Raw genomic sequence first — 13,406 nt, forward strand, 5'->3', positions numbered from 1 at the left:
CCGTACGTTTACAGATCAGTAAACACCGCAGGCGTACTTCTTATGACGCTCGTATTTTACACTAAAAGAAGAGGGAAGCCACGCGCACCCCGGTGGATCGGAAACGATTTCCCGCGAGATGGACACTTAGCTAAACTATAAGCTATGTATGCTTCAGTGTGACTTTCAGCTGTAAAGTTATCAGTGTATCCACACACACGCACACACACACACACACACACACACACACACACACACACACACACACACACACACGTGCACACACATTAGCACCATGGATAGAGAGTGTGTGTCGCTGCTGCCCGGTGTGTGTGAGGTGCTGGCTGACTCAGGGAGCTCTCTGCCCGATGACACCAGCCTGGAGAAACTGTTGGACTGGTTCTCAGGGCTCACCGAGGCTGGTTAGTACCGAACCTAATGAGATAGTTTCATTATCTTGTCCATAGTCCCGTCTGTTCCCCGCGGGGCTACTGTGAACACCGAAGCGTCACAGTCTGGCATGTAATGTGTGGTGATTAATTTGATTACTTGTCTTGGAAATGTAACCACTAAAGCACAATATAAACCAAAATAAGGCTGCAATTAACAATTGTTTTGATCTGCAGATTATTCTATTATTTTGTCTAAAAAATGTCATAAAATAGGTTCACAGTCAAGCTCTAATAGTGGGACAATAACAGGAGACAAACGGGCATACTAAACAATAATCTAATTTATTTAACACAACATAATGAAAACAAATCGATGGAATGAATCAGTCAGTCAGTCAGTAGTGTAGGGAGTGGGCTGTAAAAACAAGACCAACAAGGGCCCTGTTATCATTTATCTTGATGTAATACTTACATGGTGCATATTCCTAAATAAATGTGTCTATTAGAGTGAAGCTGTTGTTTGAAGTCTGCCAAAGTGATGCATTAGAAAATGCACAAAGAGTGCGGAGAACAGGGGGATCTACCGAGGATGGATAGATGGATATTAGATCTGTGCCACTGTCTCATGTCCACCTTGTCTCCTCATGAAGGCGGATCTCTGCTGGAGGACTGTCCCTGCCTGCTTGAATTCATATCCACTGTGGTTCACAACACAGCTTCAGACCCCGGGGTCCTCTCCTTCACCCTCAGACTCACCGGCTTAATGGCTTCCACTGAGGACGGCTTCAAAAAGCTTCAGGTGGAGTTAATGACACTTTGTACTTTTTTTTTTTTTTACCAAACTGTTAAAACAAATTCTGACTTTGGTGACGTTCCCGCCTGCAGGAACGCTCGGTTCTGAACCAGGTCTTCCACCTTCAGCACTGGCAAGAAGCTGAACTCTGGGAGGATCCGTGTTTACGGATCGGCTGGATCCAGGGCTTACGGAGCATGCTGCAGCACCCAAAGGCCCTCGGTTTCTTTGTGCAATCAGGTGACTTTTCATGTAGGAAGTGAGACATCTCTCCTAATATGTTGAATATTATAAAAGAGGGAGGCAGGCAATAATTCATATAATCTATTTTCCTCACAGATTTCATTGATCCGCTCCTTCAACTCCAGACAGACACGAGTCTGTTCGTAGCCTCAGCTGCCAATCAATTGCTCGCCCACATCCTGCTCTTCTTTCAGCCGGTCTCGTCTCTGGGATGTAACGGCGTAGATGAGAAAGAAGAAGGGAGGACGCCCACCAGCGCAGAGTACACTGCTGCTGTCACGGCGATCTCAGAGTACCTCAAGGTGTCGCTGGTTCCCAAAAAATACACAAAGCTCCGTCAGAGTCTGCAGATCCTCAAACTGCTGGCCCTGCTCCTGGCCCAGGCCGGGCCTCCTCTCTGGGACAAGCTGCTCCAGACAGTCGCGGACTCTCTGGAGGAACTGGTGACGGCAGGCTGCAGTCAGCTCACGCTGCCTCTGATGGACGTCATTCTGGCTGCATGCAGGTAGACCGTCTCTCTCATATGAACACAAACACAGTGCAACACGGGAAAACTAGTAGTAGTAGTAGTACTAGTGTAGAGCTGAATTGATCAAGTGAAACCCTTTCATACGTATGAGCGGATTCAGTGTTAAACGGCGTCTCCTGTTTGTCTGCAGCAGCTCGGGCGCTGATGAACGTGTCCCAGACCAACGCGTCGGCCGTCTTCTCTCGTCCATGTTGAACGCTAACAAACCCGCTGACCTCATTCATGCTGCCGCCGCTTTCCTTCGCCGAGGTCACCAGTAAGCATCGGTTCACAGCATAGAGAATGTGTCTTCAGTACGACCGTAGCCTTCTGACATCAAGTGGTTCAAGCAGTAGAACGGATTCATGGATTCATTTACCCGTGGGTGCTGTTTTCTTCTTCTGTGTTTCTGAGCAGTGATATTGTCCACACAACCCGGGCCGTGAGAATACTACTGCTGCCCCTCCACATTGTAACTGGTCAAACTCTACTGGGCACAAACACCACTGGTAAAAACACACAGCTATACACAGTGATGAAGAATTATAAAGCATGTTTAGCACCTTTTTATAAGTAGATGTACTTTTTGTTCCTGCAGCGGACGAGCATCAGTCTTCGGTGGTAGAGCAGCTGAAGTGTAAAACCTCCTGCATCCCCATCATCTGTGTCTGTCTGACAAACACACCACGGATCACACTCTCGGTGAGGCTGCATAGACGACCAGAGGAGCAGGACTGTATTCTTTATGTGCAGCAGACTAACATCACTGCCTCTCTCTCTCTCTCTCTCTCTCTCTCTCTCTCTCTCTCTCTCTCTCTCTCTCTCTCTCTCTCTCTCTCTCTCTCTCTCTCTCTCTGTCCTCCCAGCCTCCCGGCGTCCTCCCCTGTCCTCCAGATTTAATCGTCACTGCAGTTCTGTCACTGTTAAGGATCTGCAGCGGCGTCTCCTCCTCCTCCACCGGTTGCAGCGAGGTTTGCAGGAACGTAATCGGCAGTGGCAAAGTTCAGAAATGTGCCCTCGAGGCTCTGACGGCTCTCAACAGCAGCCCAGGTACCGCTGTGTGTTTATGTGGAACGATCCTGATAGAAATAATGTTCTCTTTTCTTTTGCTAACCACTTTTACTTGAGACTGAAGGAACACTTTATTGGAAATACAGCCACAGTGGTAACAGAAATTAGCTGAACATGGCAATATAACGTTTGACAATATGACATTAAATTAAAACTACAATTTAATCAAACGCCTCAAATAATTATTGGAAACATGCAGCAGAAAAAAATAAAAGATCTTAAGTTATTTACTCGGTATAAGAGCCCCAATCTCTCTAAAAGTAATTATATCTAATAAAACAAAATAGAAGAAAGTCAGATAAAATATCATCATACACTGACACAAAAATAAATGCTGCAGTATATGAACATTATGTGTTGTGTGTGTGTGTGTGTGTGTGTGTGTGTGTGTGTGTGTGTGTAAAAAAGTGTTTTTCAGGTTGAAACATTTAGCATGTGTTCTTCATCTTGTGTGTTTCAGGAGCGAAGCAGAAGATCAGTGAAGTGTTCACGGTTCTTATGCAATATCTGGACAATCCTGAGTCTGATCCCACTGTAAGTTGTGTGTGTGTGTTGCTGTTTTTGCTGACTCAACTACTTATTTTATTTCACCTTTCATCATCTGCTGGGGAGCAGTGATTGTCTTAATCTTAACCTGTTAAAAGATATTTAAAAAAGTAAAATCTTGTAGCTTCAAGAACAGGATGTAAAATTTCAGTTAAATAACTTTTTATTGTAATTTTAGAGCTTTTCAAAACATCTACTCTACACAATGTAATCCGATGTTTCTTTTCCATACTGATGTGTACATGCTGTCATGTATAGAAGCATTGTATTTGAGAGTGGAACAGTAGTATCGGGGGTACAAAATAAGCACTATCCACTGGCCAAAGGCTGCTAATATATGCATGTTGCTGGTAGATATACTTCACTCACCAGACAAACAAACAATGTTAATCTGTTGAGTGTCTGGTACAATGTTTAACATTCACGAGCCATTTGGCCAGTGGACAAAGGTGAGTAGTATGACATAATAATCTTAACTTAGCCTTTTCTGCAGCTTTCAGTCACATCATCAGTTGTCACTGTGACTGTAGAGTTGGCTATAAATACTGGATGAGATGAAATGGTTAGTTGAGTAATCGATCATCAGAAAATGAATCAGGAATTCACTGGTTCCAGCATCTAAAATGTATGATTTGGTTGTTTTGCCTGTTTTTATATTGTTGAAAAATGTTTGTTTTTTAAAATTTTGGTCGGACAAAGCGAGCACGTTGGGTTCTGAGAAATTGGAATGGTTAGACAAGAACCATTCATCAAGAAATGAATCCGTTGGTTAATCAATGATTCAAATAATTGTGAGTTGTGGCCTTATATAAGTATACACACAGGTGTACTCTATGTGTGTTAGCGGTGGCGGGAAGCAGTTAACGCCTCAGTAAAAGACGGGTAGACTCGTCCATATTTAAAGTCACAATGAGAGTCTATTTATGAGGGTTCTAAACTTAAGCTTGTAAGTCGTTGTTTTCTATCATTAACGTGTCTGTCTGTGTTTCTAAGGTTCTCCACAAGTCCTTCCAGGCCTTAGTAAAATGGACGAGTGTGTCCACAGACCTGTCCTTTGCAACAGACCAGCTCAGACGAGGTAAAGTTCACCAGCAGCCTATAAACGCTTGTGGCTGTAACACACAGTAACGTGTCCCTGAAGGTAACTGTATGTGTGTGTGTGTTAGATCTCGGGGAGGTAGTGAAGAAGCGAGCGTGTGACATGCGCTGGGAGGTGAGAGACTCGACGGTGGAGTTTCTGGGACACCTGGCAGGTGTGCGCGTCTCTGCTGCGACGGCCGAGGAGGCGTGCGACGCGTCCGCCGCGCTGCTGGGCGGCTGCTGTACCACTCCGCTCCTGAAGGAGGCACTCCAGGATACGGAGAGCTACGTGAGAGCCAGCGCCATCGCTGCACTGGCAAAGACACGGACACACGGCTGGCAGCAGGGGGCAGCACTCAGTCAGGAGGAGGTAGGCAGACAGACATCGTTTTACTGTTGGCACAAGACTGCGGTGAAGAACGTAAGACCGTACATCAGATGTCAGTTATCTCGGATTTTAGATCATTTAACATAAGCTGCTACTTTCTCTGGACCAAGACAAGTTGGGATCAGCATTTAAGACCATGTTACAGTTTTGGTTGAGCCCAACTTTTCGCTGTCATGTGTTAAATTACAATACAATCCTATCAATTACCACCCCTACTTGAGCCACTGGCCACCTGTTTTGTCTTGTATTTGGTAGGTTTTTCAGACTTTACATTAACCTGTGTACATTCTGATCACAGAAAAGATTAATAAGCAATCAATTGGTGGCAGAAAAAGAGATTCTCTTAAAAGAGAAATCAAAACTGGAGGAACAATGTGTTCAGATGTGAACTTGACTTGTATTGATGAACCTCTGTGTCCTTCCAGACTGAAATAGTGAGCCGGCTCCTTGAGATCCTCTCCCAGGACACCGAGGGATTCCCCAGGAGGGCTGTCGTACAATACTTCATCTCCTGGTTCTCCTCGCGTCCCTCGTCTGCATCGCCACCCGCCTCCTCCGCCTCGCTCCTGAAGCAGTGCGTGCGCTCCGTCCTCTCACAGGGCAGCGCCGATCTGGACTGGGAGGTCAAAGTTCACACGCTGGAGCTGGCCGAGCTGCTGCTGGACGAAGCCTTTTCAGGCCACCGGGGTTACAGGAAGGGTTCGGACGCACATGGTGCCCTGCAGCACCCTTATGGTGTCGTCTCTGAGCAGACCTACGCGCTCCACACACACTCAAAGGGTGCGGAGTCGTATTTGGCCGACGCGGTCAAGCTGGGAGTCATCTCGGCGCTGTTCAGCGGTCTGGTTGACTGCGACAGACCTGTGGGTCTGAGGGCCTGTCGTCTGCTGATGACGCTCAGAGACGCAGTCTGCCCAGATGCTACTGCTGCCGTGGCAGCGGTATCCTGTGAGCTGCCTGGCTGGGGCTGGGGGCAGGAGATCAGAAAGACACTGGGGATGAAGAGGAGTGACATCGCAGCAGAGGGAGGTATCAGAGGAGCAGACGAGGGAGGCGACGGTGCGAGTGTGCGTGTGTGTGAGGCGTTGAGGTCTCTGGGTCTGGACGAGAGGCTGGACGTCCTCACACAGAGCAGCGACCACATCCACAACTCCCCCCTCTCTCTGCTGCAGGACATACTGACCGCGAGTGCCGCTCACACTCACCCAGACACACAGCCGGGGCAAGAGGTCATAGTGGACTGCTACTGACACACACACACACACGCACACACACACTCAGCCTTATGTTTGGTTTATTATCAGTGATGAACAACGCAGTCTCAACTCAGGGTACTTTTGTGATATTTTAGCTACTTAAGTAAAAGAGTTTTCCTGATTTTCCTGATTTCTACATGTGTACTGTTGCTACAGAGGACTGAGATCAATTTCAATGTTTCACTGTGATTTTTGACTTCACAAAAATGTATGCGATGAACAATTTATTCTCCTTTTGTCTGCTGTCAATTTTTTAACACATTCAATATTGTAAATTCATTAAATACCAAGCAGGAAGTTGTTGATCTTTGTTGTTTTTTTTCATGTTGTGATGTGTCTCTATTGCTTTTTAATAAGATGCATTGATTGAATGCAGTTGCACTCTTCTTTACCTCCAGCAGAGGTCAGTCACAACTCACCAATAAGAGTTCTGCACAGGCCTAAAACTTACAACCCAACCGGTCTCACGCTGCCAAGATTGAGAGCTAAATCTATATGTTTGCTTTATTTCATCCATTACTCTCCATTAGTGCTCCAGGCTGATTTCCTTCAGCCTCACTCGCCAACACTTTCTCAGATCAGCATGTCCTCAGTGGTGAAATGTAACTAAGTACATTTACACAAGTGTTACTTTCCTTTTAGTATTTGTATTTTATGCTACTTAATACGTCTACTCAACATTTATTTGATAACTTTAGTTACTAGTTGTTTGGCAGATTCAGATTATTCTTTAACTTTTTTGCAGTTTATTTTTTGGGGCTTTTTGCCTCAGGTGTGAATAGAGGCGACGCCATGCAGCAACGGGCCGTGGGTCGGATTCAAACCAGCCTTGGTCCGTGTTCTACCGGGTGAGCTACCAGAATCAGATTATTAACACAATATATAATAAACAAAGACATGATGATGTATTATTATAGATTAAGCAACCCGGCAGTATATATACTTATAATTTATATAAATTAGCCCCCAAGTTACAACATTGAAGTCATGTACAAATTGTATGCATCAATAATTATAATCCAGTATACTTTATTTTGAAATCTGCCATTTTGCATTATACTTTTACTTCTGATACTTTACATATATAGATCTATATATGAAGGACTTTCACTTCGAACAGAGAATTATTTCTACACTCTGGTATTGCTAATTCTTTTCTCCTATCACCACTACATGCCTTCCAAATCAAAGATGTCAGTTGCACATTAACTAACAGTTTAATCTTTGCTCCTGTCCACAAATCCGTTGTTGTACCACATGCAGTTTAATCTTCGTGACATTACTGTCATTTCTTTGGTCCAAAATCTCACTGACCAACAAGCAGCCACTACTGCCTCTAAATGTGTGTTGACATATTTTGAATTACTCACCTGTTCTTGAATTAGACTCGAGACACAATCCATTACTATTATGGAGAACCGTTTGTTATCTTTGTATAATGCAATTTAAATTCCAGGATTCTAGTTATATATGTTATATATATGGTGAGAAACATTGTTTCATACATATAGGCCTCATCATGTCAGCTGATAACTAATGTGTGAATCAGCTGGAAGCACTTGGTTAACCTTTGCAAAGACTTGTTATAATCATAAACACTTGAGGGGATCACACTGTATTTGAGGTTATTTTCACTCCTTCCCCGCCTCTCTTGTCTCTGATTTCCCTCATGGAAATGCTCCGTTAAAGCCCCAGAGTTTAAAGTGTGTAGGTAGGCATCAGAGATGGAGAGATGGAGAGATGGAGGGATGGAGAGATGGAGAGGGCGGTCACCACCTCCACGTGTTCACCCACTCTGTAACTCAGTCACATGGAGGAACAGGGGGACACACGCGCCGAGAAGAAAACTCTCCTCATTAACTAATGAGCAGGATGTTAGCGACTGCCCACACACCCACACACACACACACACACACACACACACACACACACACACACACACTGATTATCTCATCCTGTAAAAGAGTGGCATCGCCCTGCAGGGCTCTAATCACACAGCTGTATTCAGTCTCTTCATTCATGAAGTGAAACTGTTTTCCGTGGCCGATTGTTCAGGATGGAGGCGGTGGCTCTCTTCTCCTTCGCAGCATCAGAAGCAGACGAGCTCAGTTTTCAGAAAGGGGACATTATCAAGGTAAGTGTGTGTGTGTGTGTGTGTGTGTGTGTGTGTGTGTGTATGCGTGTGTGTGTAAATGCTTAGGTTGACACATTTATAGGTTTTTGAAAAGTTAACAAAAAGATTGCATGTCTACATGGAAAGAATAATTGTGCATGTGTGTTATAGGTGACAGAAATGGAGGATGATTCTTGCTGGGTCACAGCAGAGATCCAGGGGAAGCGTGGCTACGTGCCAGAGAACTACATTTCCCTCCTTCCTTATCCGTAAAAACAAAAAGAAATGAGTCCACATATGTTATACAATTTAGGATAGAAAACAGACTGCAAATATAATATTATATATGTGGATCGCTTCTATACCATCAGTGGTTCCCAAACTTTAAGTCCACTTGTAAATTCCTACTTGGAGTGTTTCATTTGGAGGACATTTTGAAGCCTGAAGAGGTGAAAGTATTCAGTAAATCACAGGCCAAAAATCTGAGAAAAGTCTGAAAAAATATGCTTGTGACCCATCATTTATTCTGAGACCTTTTTCAGGGTCCTGACCCCCATGTTGGGAACCACTGAGCCGCTTGATTTTTCATTCAAAATATACTTATGCCAGCTAAAGAGTTTCACCGTGAATATACTGTGATATATTGGCTCAAGAGGAGACACGCTTGCGTGTGTTTGTAGGTGGTTTGGAGGACGGGTGTCGAGACTTGAGGCTGAGAAGCGTCTTCTGTGCCAGGACACCGGAGTGTTCCTGGTGAGGGAGAGCGAATCAGCTCCTGGAGAGTTTTCTGTCTCTGTTAGGTCAGTGAACGCACCACACACAAACACAAGAGACAGTCTGACGAATCTCATGCCGCAACGTTCCCCTGTTGTCTGTTCCCACATTGTGATGTTAAAATGTTTGTGGGCTGTGATGCTGCAGTTATATTTGCATGTGTTGAATCTGCTGCACTGCTGTGATTTCTCTTTCAACCTCCATTATGTGTTTTTAATGACCAGAGAGCCTCTTGGTCTAATCTCAAAAAGGACAGTGAAATGACAGAATATACTGCACAACCAGAAGTGTTGCATGAAACATGCAGGCTGCAGCATCTCCTTGTCATTTGTGCAGTTGGATGCTTGATTTCCGCCACATTGAGTACATTAGCAAGTTACAACATCAAAGTGTGTTTGAGTGTGTGTCAGGGCTGGTGGAGGGGAGAGTCAGACTATTTAAAAATGTTGTACGAAAACCCGTTGCACTAAAAATAGAACAGCTGCACAGACAGTAAGTGTGTGTGCGTGTGCGTGTGTGTGTGTGTGTGTGTGTGTGTGTGTGTGTGTGTGAGGAGATGTAATTTGGGTCACCAAAGTGACGTGGGACACATTTAATCATTGAGGGTAAATTAAATGTGTTCAATAATCAGGGCATTGCGTAACACCACTCAGTCTTGAATTAAACACAGGTACATTTATGCAATCGACACGTGCCACAGACACGCACTTACATACTGCGCACATATTGTTTAACATATGTTTAAAGGCACAACATCTGTCTGCCTGCGAGGGATGGGAGATAAGAGGTTTGTTTTATTTATGCACACATACCCAAACTCATGCACAGAGTGTGATCCTCAGAACGATCAACAGAGGGTGGTAATGTTCAAGAAGAGTTCACAAGAGCCATAAGAGTCATAACAGACGTGTTTTTATAGTTGTAGACTGCAGCCTCTCACTAAGGGAGATTCTTTCAATCCTCATCACGTCTGCAGTTCGTTATAATGACATCATGACTGACACAGTAATGCGTTATGTGAGATAGAAAGCACGTGAACTTCCTCTGAACTATCCATCCTTTGTACCTGCTTTTCAAACTACTTGCGTCCCAGTTCCACACGATGTAACTATGTGACTCTCGATATGTTTTGAGTGTATTTCTATAGCTTGTTAAAACAGGAAAAATAAAAGTTCACTTCAAACAGTCCGTGTGCATACTGTAAGAAAAAAATAGATGTTTGTCTTTGTTTAACAGCAGTTTGATGAGCCTTTTTCACTGAAGACGTCTTGTGACAGTAGAGAAAGCTCAGGCGTAAATGAAATGAATGATGACAGCTGCTTTGATTTCAGGGTTACGGTTTCACGCAGGCTGGTTCACTGTCACTCTTTTACTGGGACACTTGAACACAACAGAGCCATCGTTCGTGTTATTAGTAACACCTGTGCAATTCCTTCTGTCAAAACGTCTTCTGTGAGGAAGGCCTATTGATCTGTTGGAGAATGAATTGTATAATTCCCTGTTAAAACATATGAAATAAACATTGATTTCTTGTACACCAACTGCAAAAAAACCCCAGTAAACCATAAACATTATGAAGTACGGTATATTCTAAACACATTGTAGTATATCAGTGTGACAATGCAGTAGACAGCCAAACACACACAAGCAATTTAGAGTCTCTAACTAACGTAACTGCATAAGAAACAGATGCAGAAGGTCAAACTCGTGACCTTCTTGTTGTGAAGAAACCACTGCTGGCCAACTTATTCACTACAAGTCCGCAGTCATTTCTCCAGCTGATGCATCTGAGCAGACTAACCCTGGTAGTGGTGTCGCCTTCCTTTTATTGTCATTAAGTGATTATCTTCAGGTGTGTACGGGAGGGACAAGCTGAAGTAGAGTAATAATACATCGTGCCCAATATGATGAAATATGCATCATAAGTGATATACAACAGTGTATTTTGTGAAATATATCCAAGAAATGTTTAGATTAGGATCGCAACTAACGATTATTTAAATTATTGGTTAATCTGCAGATTTTCTTGATAAATTGAATATTTATTTTATATTTAAGGTAATAGAGACTTTATAGTCATCCATTTATATACAGTACAGTACATGGACGAACAAAATTGTGTTTCACTGTTCAATGGTGTAAAACAAAATTATGAACATAAGGTGCAAACATCAAGACACAAACAGATACAGAACAAGATGCAAGACAATAATACAATAAAAAACATGTAGTAATAGAAACATAAATACAAATAGTGTAAATAGAAATAGAGATAGTTGTGTAAATAAATGCAAACAAACGTAAAGTGATATAATAGATCTGAAACAATTATCCTTTACATCATATGTAAACAGAATATCTTTGGGTTTTGGACAAGACATCAGCAGACATTGATTTGGGCACTGGAGAATTTCTAATCACAGCTAAAAGATCAATTGATAAATTTGAGAAAATACAAAGCATAATCCGTGCTGATTATTTAGCTTTAATCTATAAAATGTCAGAATGTGTGTGTGTGTGTGTGTGTGTGTGTGTGTGTGGATATATGAGATTATAGCCTGAGAGGAAACCTGTGATGCATAGCTCCCATTTCCCGCACAGACGGAGGTATGCACATCACATCTGAGCATAAATTCCAAACCGAAGAAACAAGTCGAGGAATGAAGAATAACACGACTCACCTTCATCATCTTCCCACTGGCTGTTTGGGCATAAAGGAGCATGCATACCTGCCTTCATCTCCATTTCTCACCTCTCTTAATTTGCAGCTACGGTGAGAGGGTGGAGCATTTCCGGGTGCTGGAGGGTGGAGGTCAGTACTGCATCTGGGACGAGTCGTTTCACTCCCTCAACCGGTTGGTGGATTTCTACAGAACTCACAGTATAGCTGTGGAGAAAGTGGTCTGCCTCAGAGACCCTCCTGCATCCCCTCGCCTGCTGTCCCAACCTGAACGTAACCCGTACCCCAACCCGTATAAAAGCAGCTCTCAGGAGTCCCTCCCCTCAGCCCGCCTCTACTCTCACCCTTCTCACCCCGAGAGAGAGACCTCCCGTCGTCTCCCTGAACCAGTTGCGGAGGTAAGCTTTGTTACACCTCATAAACAGCTTCTTTTTTTTTTTTAAACACGCACCTGTCTCATGTCTTTGCTCTGTCTCTGTGCAGAAGGCCCGTTTGGCTCACGCGCTATGCGACTACACCCCCCCTCAGACAGCCCACCTCCACTTCCTGCGTGGTGACGTCATCGACCTGCTGGACTGCTCGAGCTCACAGGCCTGGAGGGGGCGCTGTCGAGGCAGAGTAGGAATATTTCCGCCAGAATACGTCCAGCCGCTGTACCACTGACGACATATCAAACTGGAGCGACTCAACCTACTTATCCAATGATCCAGCTATTAATGAAACAATCTAATAATTGATCGATGCACCGACAGAAAATTAATTGACGCAAATTTTCAATATTGATTTGAAGGGCCTGAAGGCGTTTTTTTTCTCAATCAGCTAACAGTTTTTGTTATTTTCACATGAGAAATTCTGTATTTAACAACATTAATCATGAATACTTAAAATTGTAAAGAAATTCTCCTCATCTCTGCTTGAGGCTGGCGGCTCAAGGCCACATTAGCATAGCACATAACGCGCCCGTATGTCGACGATCGACTTGCATTGTGGGTAATGTAGATGCCAGGTTTTGACAAAGAAGAAGAATGCGGTGAATAAAAAAAAGACAATATATCTTGTTCTGCTGCACTGATTTTGATTCAGTCCATCATAAGTGCAATGCTGAATTTGTGCCCTAGTCCTTTAAGATTTGAAACCACCTTTAATCATTTATGCAGTATGAAGCAAATATGACAAATATTTGTCGGTTCCTGTCAATCAAATTTGAAGATTTGTTTCTTTTGTCTTTTCTGTATCAGTAATAACTGAATACCTTTGGGTTTTGGACTGTTGATCATACACAACAGGCAACTCAAAGAAGTCATCTTCTGTGGGTTTCATATTATTCTGACTTCTCAGTAAATTGATGGATTAGTCAATAATGAAGAAAATTGTTGGGGCCCTACAGTGAACCTTTTCAACTCGTCCTCTGAGTCCTAATGACCTTCTTTCACCAACAGCTTGTATTGAAAATATTCATTAAAATTTAAATTGAACTTTACGTTTGCTTTGCTTTACCGTCTTGTCGGTGCCTCTGACCTCCTCCTTAGTGAACGTAAGTAAACTGTAAACAAGACAAGTAAAGAGTGATATCATCTGGTTAT

The 13,406-nt window shown here is 43.4% G+C and overlaps 2 protein-coding genes across 3 annotated transcripts; both read left to right on the forward strand.

Moving 5' to 3' along the window:
- The first annotated feature begins 105 nt into the window (after positions 1 to 105).
- On the forward strand, positions 106 to 6,530 carry brat1 (BRCA1-associated ATM activator 1). 2 transcript variants are annotated; one of them, XM_068727125.1, is made up of 12 exons: positions 106 to 401; positions 1,022 to 1,170; positions 1,257 to 1,404; positions 1,504 to 1,912; positions 2,067 to 2,192; positions 2,333 to 2,424; positions 2,514 to 2,617; positions 2,782 to 2,965; positions 3,447 to 3,520; positions 4,526 to 4,610; positions 4,699 to 4,982; positions 5,426 to 6,530. In XM_068727125.1, the coding sequence occupies exons 1-12, from the start codon at positions 275 to 277 to the stop codon at positions 6,248 to 6,250; spliced, it is 2,607 nt and encodes an 868-aa protein (XP_068583226.1). In that variant the 5' UTR covers positions 106 to 274; the 3' UTR covers positions 6,251 to 6,530. The 2 variants fall into 2 exon arrangements, with proteins under 2 accessions (XP_068583226.1, XP_068583227.1); XM_068727126.1 differs by having other exon boundaries at positions 2,070 to 2,192.
- A 1,716-nt stretch (positions 6,531 to 8,246) lies between these two features.
- LOC137885015 (GRB2-related adapter protein-like) lies at positions 8,247 to 13,303 on the forward strand. Its single transcript, XM_068727140.1, has 5 exons — positions 8,247 to 8,390; positions 8,541 to 8,638; positions 9,050 to 9,169; positions 11,912 to 12,221; positions 12,307 to 13,303. The coding sequence occupies exons 1-5, from the start codon at positions 8,313 to 8,315 to the stop codon at positions 12,484 to 12,486; spliced, it is 786 nt and encodes a 261-aa protein (XP_068583241.1). The 5' UTR covers positions 8,247 to 8,312; the 3' UTR covers positions 12,487 to 13,303.
- The last annotated feature ends 103 nt before the right edge of the window (positions 13,304 to 13,406 follow it).

This window comes from Cebidichthys violaceus, unplaced genomic scaffold, assembly GCF_023349555.1.
Source record: "Cebidichthys violaceus isolate CVI_PGR_0920_01 unplaced genomic scaffold, fCebVio1.0.p SCAF_4, whole genome shotgun sequence".
NCBI lineage: Eukaryota > Metazoa > Chordata > Actinopteri > Perciformes > Stichaeidae > Cebidichthys > Cebidichthys violaceus.

Excerpts from the sequence above, each read along its gene's own strand:
- brat1 (XM_068727125.1), top strand. The coding sequence starts at position 275 with ATGGATAGAGAGTGTGTGTCGCTGCTGCCCGGTGTGTGTGAGGTGCTG. Across the intron at positions 402-1,021 it reads CTCAGGGCTCACCGAGGCTG|GCGGATCTCTGCTGGAGGAC; the intron begins GTTAGTACCGAA and ends CTCCTCATGAAG. Across the intron at positions 4,611-4,698 it reads AACAGACCAGCTCAGACGAG|ATCTCGGGGAGGTAGTGAAG; the intron begins GTAAAGTTCACC and ends TGTGTGTGTTAG.
- LOC137885015 (XM_068727140.1), top strand. The coding sequence starts at position 8,313 with ATGGAGGCGGTGGCTCTCTTCTCCTTCGCAGCATCAGAAGCAGACGAG. Across the intron at positions 8,391-8,540 it reads AGAAAGGGGACATTATCAAG|GTGACAGAAATGGAGGATGA; the intron begins GTAAGTGTGTGT and ends TGTGTGTTATAG. Across the intron at positions 9,170-11,911 it reads GAGTTTTCTGTCTCTGTTAG|CTACGGTGAGAGGGTGGAGC; the intron begins GTCAGTGAACGC and ends CTTAATTTGCAG.